Source organism: Elaeis guineensis, chromosome 10 (genome assembly GCF_000442705.2).
Source record: "Elaeis guineensis isolate ETL-2024a chromosome 10, EG11, whole genome shotgun sequence".
Taxonomy (NCBI): domain Eukaryota; kingdom Viridiplantae; phylum Streptophyta; class Magnoliopsida; order Arecales; family Arecaceae; genus Elaeis; species Elaeis guineensis.
Window position 1 is genome coordinate 18,079,971 of NC_026002.2, and position 22,166 is coordinate 18,102,136.

The 22,166-nt window shown below is 38.1% G+C and overlaps 2 protein-coding genes across 4 annotated transcripts; both read left to right on the forward strand.

Annotated features, from left to right (window-relative positions):
• The first annotated feature begins 353 nt into the window (after nt 1-353).
• Nucleotides 354-11,767, forward strand: LOC105036189 (uncharacterized). Of its 3 annotated transcripts, none has more exons than XM_073245095.1 (5): nt 354-1,080; nt 1,311-1,446; nt 2,391-2,529; nt 2,744-2,830; nt 11,621-11,767. In XM_073245095.1, the coding sequence occupies exons 1-2, from the start codon at nt 700-702 to the stop codon at nt 1,362-1,364; spliced, it is 435 nt and encodes a 144-aa protein (XP_073101196.1). In that variant the 5' UTR covers nt 354-699; the 3' UTR covers nt 1,365-1,446; nt 2,391-2,529; nt 2,744-2,830; nt 11,621-11,767. The 3 variants fall into 3 exon arrangements, with proteins under 3 accessions (XP_073101196.1, XP_073101195.1, XP_073101194.1); XM_073245094.1 differs by lacking the exon at nt 11,621-11,767 and adding an exon at nt 3,163-3,622; XM_073245093.1 differs by lacking the exon at nt 11,621-11,767 and adding an exon at nt 3,181-3,622.
• Nucleotides 11,768-16,966: 5,199 nt separating this feature from the next.
• Nucleotides 16,967-21,627, forward strand: LOC105053290 (glutamate receptor 2.7-like). Its single transcript, XM_010934396.4, has 5 exons — nt 16,967-17,264; nt 17,806-19,064; nt 19,852-20,158; nt 20,276-20,643; nt 20,912-21,627. Exons 1-5 carry the CDS (start codon nt 16,967-16,969, stop codon nt 21,362-21,364), a joined length of 2,685 nt encoding a protein of 894 aa, XP_010932698.3. The 3' UTR covers nt 21,365-21,627.
• The last annotated feature ends 539 nt before the right edge of the window (nt 21,628-22,166 follow it).

Below are 22,166 nucleotides of genomic sequence, written 5' to 3' on the forward strand. Positions count from 1 at the left end.
TTACATGGCAAGTTATAACTAGTACTTTCACAAGTTTGGAGCATAATATGTCTAATGCTTATTTAACATTTGATAAATTATTTTAATATCAGTAGTTAATCATGCATCAAGATGTGTGATAGATGCAGTATTTTAGTGTCTATGCTCCCATGACACACCTTCTTAAGCACCTCATCAGGCCGTCAAAATAATCCAGGACCATAAGATCAAATCGACCTCTAAGGGGAGAATGCCCCATTAAATTTATTTTAATGGACGTCATGTTTCAACAAGTATTATATTTAATTAGAGAAAAAATCATTAAATTAATTTTAACGAGGGCCGTTAAAGTCCTCCAAATATACCTCAGTTATTTGGCATTCTCATTTCCATCTCCTAATATCTCAAAAAAGAAAAACTATAATTTCCTTTAGACATTTCCACAAACATCTGCTGTACAATAAAAAATAATCAATTCATATAAAATATGACTAATGGAAAGTGGGATTGAGGAAGATTCAAGGGAAGAAGAGATAAAAAGAGCACCATTAAATTTTATTTTAATAGGAGAGAAGAGGTGCATGCTCTATTAAATTTATTTTAAGGGACATCATGTCATGTTTTTATCGAAGAAGAGGATCATTAAATTAGCTTTAAGAAAACTCATTAAAATTTTTTAAAAATAAATTTTAATGTTTACCGTTGGATCCACTGTACTTCATGTGGATGCAATCTATTCATCTACAGCACGGTGCGGTGCAGAATTTGCACCGCAGGGGATCCGCTCCCGGAGGGAGCTTCCTCTCTGGAGCCAGAAGAGATTTTGCGAAGTGGCGACTGCTTCACCGCCCCAGGCTCCTCGCTCCGCGTCGCCAACACTTCATCGTTGCTCAGAGACTTTATCCCTGCGCCCCCTCCCCTCTCTGTCTCCCCGCTCGCCGGCCCAACATGCGGGCGTTAGCAGCAATAGCAGCGGCAATTCCTTCTTGCGGCCAATTCCATGGGCAATTCCAGAAGCCAAACCTCACGCTCGGTTCGGGCAGGAGGAGGAGTTTTCCCGGCGCTCGCGTGCCCTCCAGCAGCCGCACTACCCGGTTTCAGGTCTTTCCTAGCTAATTAATCTTTTCTCTCCATTTGGAGCTACCTTCCATCTTTTTTTTAGCTAATTCTATTCCACCTCTCGTTCGCTTGAGTCCAGTAGTTGTATAGCCGATATGGATGGGTTGTTCATTGCATTGCCTGTGTGCAGTTGGAAAATGTCAGTTGCTATAATACTTATTGTGATGGCTTCTTGCCTTTATGTTAATACGTCTTGTGGGTACGTGTTGCAGAATGTGGGTGGAAGAGACGCGGATGAGATGTTCGACGATTTGTTCAAGAAGTAGGCCACGGTGGTGTACTGTGGACAGAAGCGGTAATCAGAAGCCCCCGGCGCAGAGGCAGATGATGATGCTGAGAGCTTGACTTGTAAGCTCATTCCACTCCCTATCTGCCTTCCCTTCTGAATGTAGAACTCAGTTCTGATGCAACTTTACCTCCTCCTTTAGTTTGGTATCAATGCAAACTGTGGAATTTATATAAAATGTCAGAATGGAAGTTTGATTTCTGGAAATGATTAAGAAAAGTGTCCTGAGAAATGGCTAGGTTGGAGAAGGCTTAGATATAGTAGTGTAAAACCACTCTTTGAGACTTAATATTAGATAATGTTGAGACCCAGATTTCTAATAACGCTAATGCTTTCAGTGTTAATTTATATGTGAGGGTGGCCGCTGCATTGCTATAGTGTTGCAGGGTAATGTCAATAGAATTTTGTGGAGATGCAGATGTTTCTTTTATAGGCACAGGGTGGGAGAACATGTTTAAGAGTTATAGTGCTATGGTAGATGCCACCTGTTGCATGAGGAGCTCTGAGGACCTTCGTTTGTTTGCTAGCTTTTCTTAACAAAGGCATTGCTATTCTCCGAGGAAATTGTCAGCCATTTAATAGGATGCTGTGACTTGGATGCATTGTATCCTGATGTTAAAAAGATGAAGGTACTTTGTGGATGATAAATTTAGCGACTTATTTCTCCTTTCATTGGTTCATAAGGGATAGTAAGTCCAGGCAAAGTTACCCTAGCACATCCTATACTAGTTCTCCTTCCAGTTTTAATACCTTAGTCACTTGTAATATTAAAATTTCTTCTTTTTTCACATCAACTTATGATATTGTATCCATTATAACACAATATATTATATAACTTCTATAAGCATACAATTTTGTTACTTAAGATTGCTTGTTCTTTCAGTATGCTTGTGTAGTTGGATTGAGCAATAGCAATTTTGCCTTTCAGAGAGCATTCTTAGACAGCTGTTAATTTGTTTTTCTACATACAAACTCAACTGTACTACTTGATGATGTCTTCTTGTAGTTGCTGTAACACTTGCTAAAGTTGCGAATGAGGTAAAGGCTGCCAATATCCATGTTCTCTCTGTGAAGGCTCTGGTTTACTGGAACGGGTTCTTTATTGTCATCACAGCCTTCTCCCTTCCTCAAATTGATGCTATCAGGTATTTTACTTCTCTTTAATCTCCCCTTGTATACATCTAGTTGTTTGAGTTAAATTCTTGCAAGGTGAAATTCGCCTTTTAAGCAATGGCTGCACAACAATCAAATGAACTCAACAGGATATGATAGGTTATTTTATAATGTTCCATCTGTAAGATTGATACATGAAGCATCGTCTGCGTCAGTCTAAACCTTCTTTTTCAAATTAAATTGTAGGTCAGAACTAAGAGACAGCTGAGAAGCAGTCCAAGAAAGTTGCATCTGGAGATACCAAGCCCAACTCATGGACCTTACTGGACTTTGGTTAGTTTTCTAGCAAATGATATCCACTTCAATTGGCATTTCATCAAGTTTCTTTTATTTAATCCTAGGTCATGCACCACTAAGATATTGATAAACTTGTTTTCACTTGATGCCCCTGAAGATGCATTGATAATACCTACCATCCAAGCAACCTGAATCGTTCTCTGACTGGCCAAATATATTGCCAAGTTTCTGAATCTTGTCCAGCAAAAACCCTTTTTTCTAGACCTCTTACTATTTATTCGATATTTACCACTTCTAATCTATGGTCCTATTTCCTTTTCTTTCATCTTCTTTTTATATGTATTTTGTTTTGTGTACCCAATTCATAGATCCAGCTTCCCCGGCAGGTGATATAGTCATCCATATATTTCTTCCACAACAACGAGCCTTCTACAACTTGGAAGAGTTTTATGGCAAATGCCACGCCCATTGATCTGCCTTTTGATAACCAGGCCCCTTTTCGCAAGTGAGACAATTTGAATTGCTTCCAGCGGCATGAAGTCTTCTAGCGAAAGCAGTTCTCCTTGTGCTGGAGAAGTCCTTCCTTTCGTCAGCCAGTTACACACTTTCTAATTTAGCTGTAGGCAATTGAGCCTCCTGATCAAGTTTCACCGTCTCGGTAACGGACCCCTTACCAAAACCATCCTTTTATGGTGTCGATACATGGTATAGACTGGTACAATAGTATCAATACTGTATGGTGCATCCCATGCCAGACAGTATGGGTTGCTACGACAAACACTGCTGCTGATTCTCAAAGTTCCCGGTTAACAAGCTTGCTGTTGCTGGTATTATTGTTGGGTTGGGTCTCTCCTATGTGGAGAATGGCCCAAAGCCTATATGGGTCAAAACCCATATTGATGACTCATTTTTATTTTGCTCCAAAAGAAACCCTAGTGTTTAAAAAAGGTAATTTTGGAGAGCACCCACGGAGAAAAAGAGGTTTTGAAGATCAGAAACATAAGACGGCAAAAAGAGAGATCGTTCCTCTTTCAGATTTTTTTGTGCAGCCTTCGCAAAAGTGGTTGCCGGGAATTCGTTCACCGTTGGATCAAACTGAAATTTGGTCTGCATATTCTCGACACCTGGTTCTTCAATCTGGACGGTGGAGATCGGAATTGGAGTCCTTTTTCTTTGGTTTCTGCTTGCCGTTTTCTTCAGAATTTTTCTATTTTCTGGTAATATCTTCTCAACTTCACTTGTTGCATCATTAGATGTTTGTGGCTGCCAAGAATATTGATTCTTGATGATTTATTGTGTTGAGAAGTTGATGTATGCCTCTGGTTGTTGATAACTAGAGAGGAATCTTGTGTATTCCCATTATTTGATTATAGTGGAAGTTGTGGGTGTCGGGCCGTGGTTTTTACTCCTCATATTGAGGAGGTTTTCCACGTAAATCTTGGTGTTTCTGTGTTTGATTTGTTCGCTGCATCTTTCACATATTTTGCTTGGTTTCTCTACTTGTTAAATTTCCATCAAAGTGGTATCAGAGCCAGGTTCGTTGATTCGTTGTCCTGTGTCGAACAATGGAAGTTAATTCAAGTAGAATGATCAATTTGAATGGATCTAATTATGCTGTTTGGAAATCAAAAATGGAGGATGTTCTTTATGTGAAAGGATACCACTTACCTGTGTTTGCTTCTGAAAAACCTGTTGATAAAACTGATGAAGAGTGGAACTTGATACATAGACAAGTATGTGGATACATCAGACAGTGGGTTGAGGATAATGTATTGAACCACATTATTGGAGAGACACATGCACGAACTTTGTGGACTAAGCTTGAGCAGTTATATGCAGGGAGGACTGGAAATAATAAGCTGTATTTAATCAAGCAGATGATGGCTTTGAAATATAGAGATAATACCCCCATGACAGATCATCTGAACACCTTTCAGGGAATCATAAATCAACTAGCTGCTATGGGTATTAGATTTGATGAGGAAGTGCAGGGCTTATGGCTTCTTGGTACACTACCGGACTCATGGGAGACGTTTAGAACGTCGTTATCTAACTCAGCTCCTAATGGTGTGATCACAATGGATATGGCTAAAAGTAGTGTTTTGAATGAAGAGATGAGAAGAAAGTCACAATATTCCTCTTCACAGTCAGATGTTCTAGTTGCTGAGACCAGGGGGAGAAGTAAGAGCCGTGGGCCGAAGAATAAAGAAGGTAGCAGAAGCAAGTCCAGAAATAAGTTTGCAAATATTGAGTGCTATCATTGTGGTAAGAAAGGGCACATCAAAAGATTTTGCAGACAGTTAAAGCGAGAGAACAAAAATAATAAAGATAAAGAAAAAAAATAATGATGATAACAACAATGAAGGACGAGTTGCCACCACTACCGAAGATTTTCTTCTTGTTTATGATAGTGATATTGTCAACTTAGCATATGACGAAACTAGTTGGGTGATTGATAGTGGTGCTTCGACACATATTACTTCTCGAAAGGAGTTCTTTACATCTTACACGGCCGGTGACTTTGGGGTTGTGAAGATGGGTAATGACGGTGTTGCTAAAGTTATTGGCATTGGAGATGTTTGCTTAGAAACAAACAATGGTACCAGATTAGTTCTCAAGCATGTGAAGCATGTTCCAGACATCCGTTTGAATTTGATTTCAGCAAGTAAACTGGATGATGATGGTTTTTGTAATATTTTCTCCAATGGCCAGTGGAAACTCACCAAAGGTGCTATGGTTGTAGCTAGAGGCAAGAAGTTTTCCACTTTGTATTTGTTGCACGCAAGGCTCTCCAAAGATATTGTTAATGCAGTAGAGAATATGAGTGAAACAGAGTTGTGGCATCAAAGACTTAGTCATATGAGTGAGAAGGGAATGACTTTATTGGTCAAGAAGAATCTATTATCTGGTATGATGAGTACACATTTGCAGAAGTGTGCTCACTGCTTAGCAGGAAAACAGAATAGAGTGTCTTTCAAGTCACATCCTTCTTCTAGACAGCAGAACATACTTGACTTGGTGCATTCTGACTTGTGCGGTCCTATGAAGACAAGTACACTTGGTGGTTCACTTTACTTTGCTACTTTCATTGATGACCATTCAAGAAAGTTGTGGGCTTATACTTTGAAGCATAAAGATCAAGTATTAGATGTCTTCAAACAGTTTCAAGCTTCAGTTGAGAGAGAGACAGGAAAAAAATTGAAATGTATCCGTACAGATAATGGGGGTGAATATTCAGGGCCATTTGATGAATATTGCAAACAGCAAGGTATTCGGCATCAGAAAACACCACCAAAGACACCACAGTTGAATGGGTTGGCTGAGAGAATGAACAGAACTTTGATTGAAAGAGTCAGATGTTTGCTTTCACAAGCAAAGTTACCTAGATCCTTTTGGGGAGAAGCTTTAAACACTGTTGTTCATGTATTAAATCTCTCACCATGTGTTCCTTTGCAGTTTGATGTACCCAACAGAGTTTGGACGGGCAAGGATATTTTTTATAATCATTTGCGGGTCTTTGGATGCAAGGCATTTGTGCATATTCCCAAAGATGAGAGATCCAAGCTCGATGTGAAGACAAAACAGTGTATTTTTTGGGTTATGGTCAGGATGAGTTTGGTTATAGGTTTTATGATCCTATTGGCAAGAAACTCATTAGAAGTCGTGATGCTGTGTTTATAGAAAACCAGACAATACAGGATATTGACAAGACTGAGAAATCAGTGCCTCAATACACTGATAATTTGATTGATTTGGAGATAGTCCCTTCTACACCAGTCCTTGAACAATATGCAGATGAACCTGTAAACAATGAGACAGATGATAATGATCATGATCAGCCAGCAGTGATAGAAACCTCTCCAACAATGCCACTCAGAAAATCTACTAGAATACGACAGCCATCTACTAGGTATTCCACTGATGAATATGTCTTATTGACTGATGGAGGAGAACCTGAGAGTTTTGAAGAGGCTGTAGATAGTGAGCAGAAAAAGGAGTGGATTGAGGCCATGCAAGATGAAATGAATTCCTTGCATGAGAATAATACATATGGGCTAGTGAAATTGCCTAAAGACAAGAAGGCTCTAAAAAATAAGTGGGTTTATAGAGTTAAACATGAAGAACATAACTCTCATCCACGGTACAAAGCCAGATTGGTGGTTAAAGGATTCAGTCAGAGAAAAGGAATTGATTTTGAAGAAATATTTTCTCCTGTTGTGAAAATGTCATCTATTCGGGTTGTTCTTGGCTTAGCTGCTAGTCTTGATTTGGAGATTGAGCAGATGGATGTAAAAACTGCTTTTCTCCATGGTGATTTGGAGGAGGAGATCTACATGGAACAGCCTGAGGGTTTTAGAGTAAAAGGAAAAGAAGATTTTGTATGCAAGTTGAACAAAAGTCTTTATGGTTTGAAGCAAGCACCCAGACAATGGTACAAAAAATTTGAGTCAGTTATGGGGGAGCAAGGCTACACAAAAACTACCACTGATCATTGTGTTTTTGTGCAAAAATTCTCTGATGCTGATTTTATTATTCTTTTACTCTATGTTGATGACATGTTAATTGTTGGTAGGAATGCTTCTAGAATTGATGGCCTGAAGAAACAGTTGTGCAAGTTCTTTGCCATGAAAGACTTAGGGCCTGCTAAGCAAATTCTTGGCATGAGGATCACTAGGGAAAGAACTACAAAGAAACTGTATTTATCACAAGAAAAATACATTGAAAAGGTTCTTCAAAGATTCAAAATGGATAAAGCCAAAGCGGTTAGCTCTCCTTTCTCTATTGCTACTAGATTGAGTAGTAAACAAAGTCCTTCTACTGATGAAGAAAAAGAAGATATGCAAAGTGTGCCTTATAGTTCAGCAGTAGGTAGTTTGATGTATGCAATGGTATGTACGAGGCCAGACATAGCTCATGCAGTTGGCATGGTAAGCCGTTTTCTTTCAAATCCAGGGAGAGACCATTGGAATGCGGTGAAGTGGATTATGAGATATTTGCGGGGTACTTCTAGTCTGAGTCTTTGTTTTGGAAGTGAGAAACCTGTGTTAGTTGGTTACACAGATGCAGACATGGCTGGGGATGTTGATTCTCGCAAGTCTACCTCAGGCTACTTGATCACTTTTTCAGGGGGAGCTGTGGCTTGGCAATCAAGATTGCAAAAATGTGTTGCACTTTCTACCACAGAGGCAGAGTTTATTGCAGCTACTGAAGCTTGCAAGGAGTTGCTATGGATGAAGAAATTTCTTCAGGAACTAGGCTTCAAGCAAGATCGATATGTCCTATTCTGTGATAGTCAAAGTGCTATTCACCTTGCTAAGAACTCTACTTTTCACTCGAGATCGAAACATATTGATGTGAGGTACCATTGGATTAGAGATGTATTGAATGCTAAGTTGTTACTACTTGAGAGAGTATCCACTGATCATAATGGTTCGGATATGTTGACAAAGGCATTACCATCAGAGAAGATCAAAGCTTGTCGTCATATTGCTGGGATGACGACCCTCTCCACATAGTCGAGAGGGGGAGATTTGTTGGGTTGGGTCTCTCCTATGTGGAGAATGGCCCAAAGCCTATATGGGTCAAAACCCATATTGATGACTCATTTTTATTTTGCTCCAAAAGAAACCCTAGTGTTTAAAAAAGGTAATTTTGGAGAGCACCCACGGAGAAAAAGAGGTTTTGAAGATCAGAAACATAAGACGGCAAAAAGAGAGATCGTTCCTCTTTCAGATTTTTTTGTGCAGCCTTCGCAAAAGTGGTTGCCGGGAATTCGTTCACCGTTGGATCAAACTGAAATTTGGTCTGCATATTCTCGACACCTGGTTCTTCAATCTGGACGGTGGAGATCGGAATTGGAGTCCTTTTTCTTTGGTTTCTGCTTGCCGTTTTCTTCAGAATTTTTCTATTTTCTGGTAATATCTTCTCAACTTCACTTGTTGCATCATTAGATGTTTGTGGCTGCCAAGAATATTGATTCTTGATGATTTATTGTGTTGAGAAGTTGATGTATGCCTCTGGTTGTTGATAACTAGAGAGGAATCTTGTGTATTCCCATTATTTGATTATAGTGGAAGTTGTGGGTGTCGGGCCGTGGTTTTTACTCCTCATATTGAGGAGGTTTTCCACGTAAATCTTGGTGTTTCTGTGTTTGATTTGTTCGCTGCATCTTTCACATATTTTGCTTGGTTTCTCTACTTGTTAAATTTCCATCAATTATCTGGTGGGAGAGGTTTTCAAGAATAGGCTTCTGTTAAACTTGGAATAGAAGAGGCAGGATAATGTTCTTGGTTGCATATGCTGATGAAGGAGCATCTCTGAAACCTTGGTACCTGAAAAACATATTTGTATTTAACGAAAGTACGGAAACATATTTTTATTTTGATTATTTAGCTCATTATCTCTCACCTGTATCCTAGACAATTAGAATGAGATGCCTCTGAAATTTAATCCAATCTACGCAATAGCATTTGCACCAATGCCATGGGATTACTGTTGTGGCTGCAAGCATAATGGAACAGCTTAGGTGTAAGAACCTGGCTCTTTTCTTTTTTCCCCGGCACGTATTTAAAGCAGAATCCAAAGAAAAAACTCTTGGACTCCGCCTCCTCTCCCCAAATTTGATCCGGACTGGGAACGTAGAGCTCGCTGGAGCTCTAGTTTCTGGTTATAAAAAGCCATCCCTTAATTTCCTCTAAGCATCTCACCTTCAATCCCCTCGATCAACACCGGTAAAAATTTGAGGGAGATTATCCGAATTTCTGTTGAGATCTCTTGACTACTTACTATTGATTTTCTCTCCAAAGCAAGGTAATCAACACCTCTCTCTCTTCCATATCAATTTCTAGGTCTCTCAATCAATGTCGACGGTTCGATTGTCATCGAGATCGTCGGATTTGTGGATACGGTCGTGCTCTAATTGTCGAGTTCTGAGGCCGTCGGAAGGTTGTTGCTATATAAGGTCACCATTGTGAGGGATAACCAGCCTACAGCTCTATCTCTCGTTCCCTTGTTTACACAGAGAAGAAAACAAGAAAAAGAGAGAGAGGAGAACAAGAAAAAGAAAAAAAAAATGAAAGAAAGAAAAAAAAGAAGAAAGGAAAAAGAGAGAGAGAGAGAGAGGGAGCTTCTCTCTTTTCTCTCTCTCCTTTCATTCTCTTCACTCACTTTTTTGAGTTTCTCTCTCCACTTTCTCTCTCAAAAAATTTTTCTCTCTATATTTTCTCTCTCTAAAAATCTTATGGATCAATAGAGGGTCTAGATATTTAGGTACACTTATATTGACCAGTCAATCTTGGGAGGGGTCTTGAATCTATAATGTTAGGATCATTTATTATGATTTTCTACTATCCATATTCATCTATGATTTTTTATATTTTATTTTGATTATATAGAAATGCAATTATCTGTACAAGGTGTTGAGTTGAATACTTTAATCTCAAGTTCGTAGATCGAAGAGTTAGATCGATTATTGTGGTTCAGTCTAAGACTGATACAGATAAGAATCCTTTACATGATCATCGTATATATAATTTTTCTGTATTGTGCATGATGATATTTCTGGTTCCATATCGAATATATAATATCTTATTATATTTGTATCATATGTTGACTATTTGGCTGTTAAGAATAAAATATCGAATATTTAAAATTGAGGAAGTAACATAATACAAAATTATTAAATGGTGTATTGATTGTGCAAGAGGGTTTGGACTCCCAATGATATGAATTGCTAGTCATAAGATAAATTGTGACACTTGGATTGCTAGTTATAAATCGAATCATGACATCTTAGTTTACCACTGCAAATCGAAGTACGGATATTATAGTTTGCTATTGCGGATTAAAATGCGGATATTCTAATTTCCACGACAGATCGAAGCATGGTTATTATGGATTACCACCATGAGCCAAAATATGATTTATAGTTTGCCAGTCATAGAAGCGTGACTATGAATAATCCAAAATCGATAGACAACTATTGATTGGGATCATATTAATGAAACATGAATTGTAAGTGATATGAACTCATTGATCATAATTATGATGGATTTGCAATAATACATAATTTGTAATATATATCTATATAACTATTTAGTTATATTGGATGCCTGATATGAGATTTTCTTGCTTATAATTTTTCTTTGATATTTTGCTTATTTATTATTTTGAAATTTATTATTATATTGCTGTATGTGTGATGGGATTTTTACTGGACTTTAAAGGTCACAAACCTAATTCTCTCTTTTCTTTCGATTGCATGATGCATAGTAGTGGATGGGTTTAATCATGAAGTCCAAGCAATAAGAGTCATTTTATAGGCCTTGCATGATTTTTAGAGCGGTTTATGCAGCTGCATCATGTGATTGACCTAGGTGATGAATTCGGGACGACATTAGATATGGTGCATGCTCCATATAAGGTTAGGTGCATAGGTTTAAAACCAACTACTAAAGGTTCATGATATATCACCACCAATAGTAAGACCAGTAGATATATGTGCAAATGGAACCAATAATTTATTGAAAGGAAAAATTTTGTTTTACTTTTTTTTCTTTAGTTTGATATCATTCTATGCTTTCCATGCCAAAAAGCAACAATGGTCATCATGTATTTGATAATCTTTTTGAAGACTGCTTGTAACAAAAAAGAAGTTGCAAGTTGTAGAGAAGTTTTTAGTTTCAAGTGGTATTGCAGATCATATTCGCAAGATGATAAAGTGCAAAACAAACCCCTCAAAATTCTCTAAGCATGTAACTTAAATTCTTTCATTGTGTTACCATACTAATTCTAATTATCATATATGGATACAAATGTTTGTGTTAGGAAACTGATGATCATCAAAAGGAAGCATAGTCATGAAGCAACCAGCCTTTACACAAAGGAGAAATAAAAAGGTTGCTGGCATCCTATATTGGATTGGCCATTTTCCAGTGACAGTTTCAATGAATGTAAAGATTAACACCCTCCAACATTTGCAGATCATCATCATCATCATCCTTGTGTGCGTCATAGGAAGACCCACGAGCAGCTTGCCCAACTGAGTCAGCGTCAGCACATGCTATAGGGAGGGTTGGCACGTTAATTCTTGTTCCATGGCCATTCTTTTGTTTCTTAGTAGAGTTTAGAACTTGAGTTTTGTAGAGAAGAGGGTGGAAGCACAAGTAGCTCGAAATGTTTCCAAAAGCAAGCAACATGTTTTTTTTTTTTTTTTTTCCGCTTTTCTTTGAGGAACAAGCAACGCGTTTCTTCCCTTAAATCAACACCGTGACTAATGCATAAATGTTTTGTTTCACAAAAAAAACTGCATTTAATGGATAATTCTTTTCTTTCAACAAACAAATATTGAATCTTACAGCTTTGATGCCTCCATATTCTTTAAATCAGGCCAAAAAAAAAAAAAAAAAATCAAAAGTTGCAGAGCCTCTTATCATCCTTGGAGCTTGACTTGTTTTTGCAATGGCAAACAGAAATATTATAGTGTCTTGTGTTTATAGGATAGAACGCTAAAACGGCCTCTCGGGTTGGATTTCTGGCTCGGGGGCTGAGACTTTTGAGTGCTTGTAAGATTAAGGACTTTGTACTGGGCTTTTTTCCTTGCTATACTTTCTCTATTATTAAAGAAGTTTTTTTTGATTATCTTCGACTGTGAACATAGGCCGTAGACCAAACCACAAAAATCTCTTTGTACTTCTCTCTGTTTGTTTACTATTAAGATCTGTTCTCTATGCACAATAAAGAATTATCAACTTTTTTTTTTTTTTTTGGATGCAAAGAATTATCAACTTTTGAAATTAGGATTGAGAATAAAAAAACCAGTGTTGAAGAATGTGGTTTTAGTGGAGATTTAGCAGAAGGCGTCAACCATAGGTTACTTCTGAAAATTTATGCGGAAATTCAAGTGGAAATATTAACTTGGAAGGCACGAGCGATGTTTGATGTGGTGGAGCAAACACCGGGCGGAAGGAGAGAATCCATGGCCTGTGGGTTACTTTTGGAAATCCTAGTGGAAATATAAACTTGGGAGGCAAAACATGAGTGGCGTTTGAGGTGATAGACCAAATACTTGACTATTCCATCGGGGGAAGTGGGAGAGGGTCCATGATCCATGAGGATTTGATAGTTTTAGGACATGGGAGGACCATCTCGCCATGGTTATTTTCAATAGATTATGAGAAAGTGAAAAGCCAGAGCTTATATATATATATATATATATATATATATATGGAAACATGTCTATATAGAATCTAACAGTACTATTCATACGAGATATATTTTGTGAATAACTGTGACAGATATTCTTTCTGAATTATTGGATATTTATTTTGTAATACACATAGATGCATTTACTGTAGATTGGTTCCATAAATCCGATTTATCAAAAAATAAGTCAGGACTAATGCTTTATGATTTAAAACCCAAGAAATAAGCAACGGCCTCGAATCCAGCTATTCTCATGAATGAAAACAAATCCAGTAGCTCTTTTTTTTTTTTGATGGGCATAACTCGAGAGATAAGTGCCTCTCCCAAATTCAATGGTTCTCATGAATAAATACGAGTTTAATGGCTCAGATTGAAATTATTTATGCTTTTATAGAGTATAAGATAAGATGAGCAACGGACATAGTTTTGGAAAAAAATTGAGTCTTAAAAAAATTTGATGTGCCGTCATCTTTTTATCAAGTTTTTTTTTTTTTTGTACAGTAAAAGAGGTAGAAGAGAGACTTCTCAGCATGACCACCTCCTCGGGGCATACCCATAGGACTCTAATCCCATCAGAGAATATTCGATTCGGAGAATGAGTTTAAAGAAAGATATTCTCTCCCCATCATATGGATGAATCCAACAGATCAGTATGTCTTACTTCCAATATCCATGCTCAGACTGCCAGCACCATCTTTATACCAAGTTAATGAGCAAAAAGGAAAACACTGGTAACCTCAAAATACATGATGGCCTAATGGCGGCATGATGTCCAGCTTTTCTTTTGAATATTCCAACGATGTGCTGTCATATGCCTCCGTGGTTAGATTTTCACTTTTTCATTTTTTTAATTTATTGACTTATCCACACGGACAAAGTCAATGCACGAGTAGATCCCTCGTCACTCATAAACATTTCAGCAGACTTCATGCCGTGTTCCAGACTTGTTACGTTTGGATTCTCCATGCCTTCTCCCCGTCCTGAGAACCTTCCCGTCATTTACATTCATGAAGCTGAGGAAGAAAAAACTCATATTTCAACTTCAACTGTTCTCTATCCAACGTTTGGATGTCAAGAGACACAAGCTTGGTGAGTTAACTTGTAGAAAGTCTTGAGCCTTTGTGAACCACAAATGAAAGAGAAAGATGTTGCCTTCACTAGACGATTAATTACAACTGGATATGGTCGGTGTCATGCTGCGGAAGCGAATGTGGGTATGATGTGCAGACACAGGGTGTGGAATAATAAGATTCTGATTGATGTTATTACCGTTTGACTTCGAGCTTGGCGAAGTTGCTACGAAACTGCAGCGGCTGGCAGCTTATTCTCAAACTTCAGCCGTCCAAGTAACGGGGCTGGAGGTTGAATCTGTTTAAACAAAGCAAAAAAAATAACATAGATGACTGTAAGGAATATTAATTCATCAACGAGGTCATAAGCGGATGAATATGATCTTCAGGAAGCTGCAAGGAAATTATACCTCAGCTAATTCTATGAAATTTCTATCAAAATGATTTGTAACAATGTAAGAAATGATTTGCTTTTTATTAAATCAGACAGAGAAATGTTGGCATCCCTTAAACATTTTAGTCGATCTTAAACAAATTTACATATATAGCACTTTTACCGTCTGTCAAGCAACATCCAGCCCATGGGTACTGGAAGGTGGTTCTTTGAATAAAAGCCAAAAAAATTGTGCATATTTTGCTAATGCCAAAACAAAACTGTCATCAGCAAGTTAATTTTCTAATTCTCTAGATGCTAGTGATATTTTTATATGGTAGTTCCAATTAGAATTGGATTATGATATTTTTTGTTTAATCCAATTCTAGTTTTATAAGTGCTTCCATTAAACACATCTGGACCTTCCAAACAACAAAAGCAAAATAATTAATTTTGAGCTTGAAAAGTTGTTTCCCTGGTTCTCCTCTTCCTAGGATGTGGGACAAGATATGATTTCTTTTTTTATTTTTTCTTTAAATTGAACTTTGCATCTTTAGAAGATCTCTATCTACACATTATATTCAATTTTTTCTTTTGCTTTTTTCTTTTTTTGTTTTTTTGATCGAAAGGGAGGTATTAGCCACCTGATATATTAAGGATAATAATGTACATGCTGTTTACATGGTTGGTGAGTGAATGGCTCCGTGCCTTCTTCGGAGAAATTATTAGATAGAGTTGATCTACAACAAATATTATAGACTAAGTCAATAAAAAAAAATACCTGAGTTGCTGCAACCATCTCAATGCACCAACTTAATCACCTCAAAATATTATTATAGTATTTTTTTTATTGGTTTACTCTATAGTATTTATTATAGACTAAGTTTGCCTAATAATTTTTTCTTCAAACTAGGCTAGATCTCCTGCCACTTCACTACATTAAAGAAACAAAAAAAATCCTGCAGGCCTTTTTCCATGGGTTGCCTTTGGGTCAAGGAACTTCTTGTCTTTGGCTGGGAGGATACATCAATCTATTGATTTATTGTACATTTGTCAATCATTTAATTCAGCAAGAAAATTCACGTCCTAAATTGTGATAAATGGAGGGAACAAGCCGAGTTTCTCGAACTCGACTTGACTTGATTACTATTAAATTTGAGTACCTCTAATAACTTTTCGAATTAAGTTGGAGTATAGCAGAATGTTTAGTTCAAAAATTTATGAGCTCATTCGAATACATACATATATATATATATATTAATATGTATATTATTAATAGGCTAAGGTTTGATTTTGATTTGACCTTGAGTTTTCTTTATTTTTTATCAAGCCAAATTTGAGTTGGAGACATAAGGCTAAAACGATCTTGAATTGAATTTCAAATCCTAATATTTTAAATCGAATCGAGCTCAAACTTCTAACTATTCAAATCGGCTAGATCCGATTGTATGCCCAGATAACATCCATAATGTATACCCATATTTTATTTGCTGTATTGCTTGGACATTTCAGATAATAGATATCTACTGCCGTTCATGACAAAATCTCCAGTTGCTGTGGTTTCTTTTTTAGACTATTCGCTTGCAAGGAAAATTGTACATAAATCAACATCAACATTCAACAGACCGATGCAATGCAGTCTAGCAGCCTAATTTCCTCTTCACTTCCTCTTGCACCGTCCGCATGTTCTGCTTATAAATACTTCCACAATTAATTAATTCAGTGGGAAAGTCCAAAGTCCAAAGTCCTGGATTGTGAAACATCCATAATCTATACACACATTTTCTTTGCTGCATCTGTCAGACCTTTCCAAAATAACAATAGATATGTATTATAATCCATAAAAGATTCCATTACTTCATCATTAAGAATCCTTTGAACATCACAATTTCCTTCTCCCGATAATTAAAATCTCCACTTGCTCGGACTTTTTTTTTTTTTTTTTTTTGTGATGAATCGCTTGCAAGGAAATTGTCCATAAATCAAAATCAAGATTCAGCAGACTAATACAATGCACTCTGGAAGCCTAATTTCCTTCTCACTTCTTCTTTCACCGTCACCTTATTCTGCTTATAAATGCTTCCATAATTAATTAATTCAGCAGAAAAGTCCAAGTCCTAGAACGTGATAGGAGGAAACACCCACAACGTATACACATATTTTATTTGCTGCACCTGTCAGATATTTCAAATAATTGATAGATATCTATTGCGATATCCATAACAAGCTCCTCTTACTTCATCACTAGAAATCCTTTGAACATCACAATTTTCTTCTCCCCTTAATTAAAATCCCCACTTGCTCGGATTTTTTTTTTTGATAAATAGTTTGCAAGGAAATTGTAGATCAATCAAAATCAAGATTCAACATACTGATACAATGCACCCTAGTAGCCTCATTTCCTCCTCACTTCCTCTTTCACCGTTACTCTTCTGTGCTTATAAATACTTCCAAGGCCTGAAATAAGAGACTTTGAATATTGTCATATTAATGCTGAGGTGATTCATTTGATACATGCCTCCCAGCATGAGTACGCCCCTTCGCCCCTTTGTTGCCCCACGTATTGACGTCCTAAGATGCACGCAACTATACAAGTTTAGAGCTCCTCCTTCCCTTCTCTTCCTCCTTTGCTGCTCCTCTCTCTTTTTTAATGGAGTAGTCGCCATTCACCTTGGTATCATTGTGAATACTAACTTTTCAATCGGAAGAGAGCAAAAGATCGCCATCGAGATTGCAGCGCACTACTTCAACTCCTCCAATACAACACTATTCCTCGATGTCTGTGAGTCCAATAGCTCTGATCCCATCCAGGCAAACGCTAATGGTAAGGGTGCGTTTGGTTAGCCATTATTTTTTTTTAATTTTTAAAAAATAAAAATTAAAAATAATATTTAGTAATATCATAAAAAATAAAAATAATCAAAATAATTATTTTATATACAAAATAAATTTTTTTTATTTTTTAAAACTTACTTTTCTATTTTTTTTTATTTCCGCATATCTAAAATACTAAATCAAAAAGTAAAGAATCCGAATCTTCCTTCTTCGTCGAGCTCGTCACCTCTCCACCCCCTTCTCCCTCCCTTTCTGAACTCTTCTTTCTTGTTGAGCTATTCATCTGCCGTCTCCAAATGTTATTTTTTACTTTATTGCAACATAATTATCGAACATATTTTTTATTTTTATTTAATAATAAAAATTTAAAAAAATAAAAAATATTTTTTAAAAATTAAAAATTAAACATAAAAAAATGTAACCAAACGCACCCTAAAATTCCCTCAACCAACAATCTTTCGTTCGGATAACAAACAGTTAACAATTTTGTTTTATGTTTGCTTATAACAACGTTATGCCTGTTGATGCAGCTGGAAGTCTCATCGAAAGGGGAGCAGAAGCACTAATTGCCACGGGAACATGGCCAGAGGTGATAACAGTGGCCCGCGTCGGCTCCGAAGCAAGGATTCCGGTGCTCTCTCTGGCCACAACATCGCCATCAACCTTATCTCCAAGGCCTTTGCTCGTGCGAATGTCGTACCCTGCCTCCGATCAGGTGCACTGCCTCGCCGAAGTCGTGAAATCGTACAATTGGCGGAGAGTCATCGTCATCTATGAAGATGATGACTATGGTAGCATTACTGCAATGGCCTCACTCCTTTTCGATGCACTCAACATGGCCGGATCGGAGGTCATCGACCACATCGCCTTCCCACCTATGGAAACACTCTCCAATCCAAGGGCTTCAGTTCAGAAAGAGCTGAAGAGGATACGCGATCATCATCTCTCTAAGGTGTACATCATCCTCCGGTCCTCACCATCGTTCGCTGTCCATCTGTTCGAGGAAGCAAAGGAGTTGGGAATGATGGCGAAAGGCCATGTATGGATTGCCAACGATGATATCACCACCCTCCTCGACTCGACCTTGGCCCCCTCCTTCATCTCTTCTTACATGCAAGGCGTGGTAGGAATCAAGACCTACTTTAATGAGACAAGCAATCCCTACCAAGTCGTCTACGCCGAATTCCAACGAAGATTCAAAGCGGATTATGGGAGCAAGGGAGAGCCTGGAAAGTTTGCCGTTCGAGCATATGACGCGGTACATGCGATTGCTCATGCTGCCGTTGAGACAAAGACAATGAGGAGCAACACATTGTTAGAAGGTATGCTATCAAGCAACTTTATGGGGCTTAGTGGGCTCATAAGGTTCAGAAGTGATGGAGGTCTACCTGAGGGTAAGGGCTGCTCGGCATTTCGGGTCGTTAATGTAGTGGGGAAGAGCTACCGGGAGTTGGGGTTCTGGTTGGAAGGGTTCGGTTTTTACAAAGAGGAGGGAGAGATGGTCCGCCGCGGGCAGCAGGTGGATGCCTTAAGCCCGGCGTACTGGCCGGGAGGACCCGAGAGGGTCCCCAGTGGGTGGGGAAAGCTCAAGATTGGAGTACCGGCGGGGACGGTGTTTGATCAGTTTGTGAAGGTGGAGTATCACGAGGGGAAGAAGGTGAAAAATGTGACCGGGTTTTGCATCGACGTCTTTAATGAGACTTTGAAGCGCTTGAAGTATGACCTCGACTATGAGTTCTTCCCCTTCGAAGGCACCTACGACGACCTCCTCAACCAAATCCCATTGAAGGTTTGGAATGTCCCAACCTCTATTGCTGATGCCGTTTTATTTCTTCCAGCATACAAAAGGAGGCCTTATATACAATTGGATGCTTCTGATGCCCCCCTCTCTCTTTGAGACACACTGGCCGGAATGGATGAGTAAATATTCGTTGCAACGGTGATTTTATATTAAATTTATAATAAATTAATAAAAATATTTATATTTCATCGATTGTCATATATTTTATTTATTTTTATAATGATATTTCATATTATCCTATCAATTTTCGATTGATTTATTACAAACTTGACGAGATATCATCATTGTAATGGATATTTACTCGAAATGGAGAATTTGTTGATGAGACAGTTACAATCTTTTTTTTCAAATAGTATAAAAATTCAAAAACACCATTAGGCCCAAGTCACGTGTGCGCGCGCGCACACACACATATATATATATATATATATACAAAATATTTTAAAAAAAAAAAAAAGAAACATGAACTTCATTCTTGATTTTTTTTTTTTTAAATGTTTGTTTCTAGAAATGATGAGCTTCATTCTTGATTTTTTTTTTTAATGTTTATTTGTAGAAATGATGTTAGGTTATTATTATTCCGTTTTAACCAAGATGATGTAAAGCCAAATCCAACACGTAAGGCTCAATACTCTAATATGGTTCTGATCTGATAATTTGACTTTATCCAGTAATTTCCTTAGACGAAATTTAAATCGTACATCCATCGAACACATTTTAGAGTCCTCATGAAATATAAACTAGTTACAAGATGATGATATGTGTGTGCTAACAGGTGCGTGATGCCGTGGTGGGTGATATCACAATTCTAGCTAGCCGTTCAACGAGGGTTACATTCACGGAGCCATTCCTCTCGTCTGGCCTTTCTATGCTGGTCCGTGTACGACCAAACCGCACGCCGTGGATGCTCACGAAGCCATTTACACTGCAAGTGTGGCTTTTGTTCATTGCCACCCTTATCTACACAGGGATCATCGTGTGGTATCTGGAACACAGGGTAAACCCCGAGTTTGATGGCCCTTGGTGGACACAACTTGGAGCCACATTTTGGCTAATTCTCTCCACCATCTTCTTCGCACATGGTGAATTCCGCATACGAGCAAATTAAGATTCATCAATATATTGGCTTATTTATCCCAATTTTTTTCGACAATTACTCAGTAATATTACAATTTTTTTCTTTTTCCTTTTTTCTATAGGGAGGCTCTATAGTTACTACACTAAAATTGTGGTGGCGATGTGGCTTATTGCGGTCTTGATCTTGACACAAAGCTTCACCGCTAATCTCAGCTCCATTTTAACTGTGGAGAAGCTTGAACCGGTGGTGGCAGATAGTCGGGTTGGATGCGATGGAGACTCATTTGTCGTGAAGTACCTGCAAGTTGTGTTGGGCTACAAGGAGAAAAGGATTGAGAAGATTGAACAACCAGAAGAGTACATCGAGGCCTTTAAGAGTGGGAACATCACGGCAGCCTTTCTTGAGGTTCCCTATTTACGGGTGTTTCTTTCTAAATATGATAATTACACTGTTCAAGGAGAAACTCACATGCTTGGAGGCTTTGGCTTTGTAAGTATCTCAAGTGCTTAATTTACTATATTTTGGCAAAGTTTCTGTCTATATCTCTTCTTCTCCTCTTTTCTTTTCTTTTCTTTTTTTTTTTTTTTTTTTGCAATACTAGTCAGAGCATTTCCAATGTTCTCGAAGAAATGATAGTTACATAGGTTAATGATGTCTCTGTAGGCCCCTAGGGCTTATCACAAAGAAGAAATTGGAAAACGAAAGTAAAATATCTACTGTCAACTCACTTCCTGGCTACATCTCTCTTCCTCCGCAGGCATTTCCAAAAGATTCTCCTATGGCAGAAGATTTCTCTCAAGCCATATTAGGACTAACCGAGGACGGGACACTGAAGAAGCTGGAAGACAAGTGGTTCTCATTCTCCTTGTCCAATTATCCATTCCCAGACAACGATAGAAAACGGGACAGCCTAAGCTTGGAAAGCTTTTGGGCGCTCTTCCTCTTCACTGGTGGCACTTCAACCATTGTCGTACTTATCTTCAAGGCTCGCCTGACCATCCATCGAGCAGTAGGTGTATCCTTGAGGGATAGGTTCTATAAGATCTGGAGGTCTAGAAAGTCCCGGAGAAGAGGGCTCGGACTCCAAAGATCGGTAGCCCCCGTTTCTTCAGATCAAGAAGGGAATGCTACGAGCACGGATCCAAGACCATCCGATCACATGATAGAGCTCCATCATCATGCCTGCGGTGACATTGAGCAAAGCCAATAGAGGCACGGAGATGATTATGAGTAGCCTGAGTTACGGACATGTTTTCTTTTTCTTTTTCTTTTTTTATTTAAATTCTTGGATAGAAAGTTGTGGACATGTTCGATGGTGCCATTGGGTGGAGTGGACTTCTGCTAGGCCTACGGTGGCTAGAACCGTGCCATGGGAAGGGTCGTATTTTAGATGCATATATAATGTTGTGTGTGTGTGTGTATATATATATATATATAAGGTAATGTATAGAAAACTATGAGCGTTTTATTTTACACCTGACATTTACGTGTATTAGCATAATTAAGTTATATAGGTAAATTCTGGAGTTACTTTACACCACATTATTAGATGGATGGTGTATACAATGCATGCCGCGAGCATAAGAAATATGGCTGGACGGCGACTCCATAATGATGATTATGTGGACAAGTGGCCAAGGGACAAAATAGGTATAGTGAGACAAGCTACAAACCCTGCTGATGTACCCTGAAGTTGATCAGCCAATGATCTTTTTCTCCTCCTCCTATTCCTCCTCCTTCGGCTCCTTATTCTTCTCCACCTCCTTTGATGTTTAAATTTCCAAGTCAAGTGTACCCAAAAATAATAATTTGCAATTCAAGAGGGCCTTGGTAAAAGGTGTCTATTTCGTGACAACAACACATACAACGTGCAGACACATTATACAGTATGATCTTCTTCTTCATTGTTTATACATAACATGCAAATATATTATATGATTGACTTCTATTGGCTATGAGATTAAAGGACTCATAAATTATTGGTTCTTTGATGTATGTTATGAATTACATTG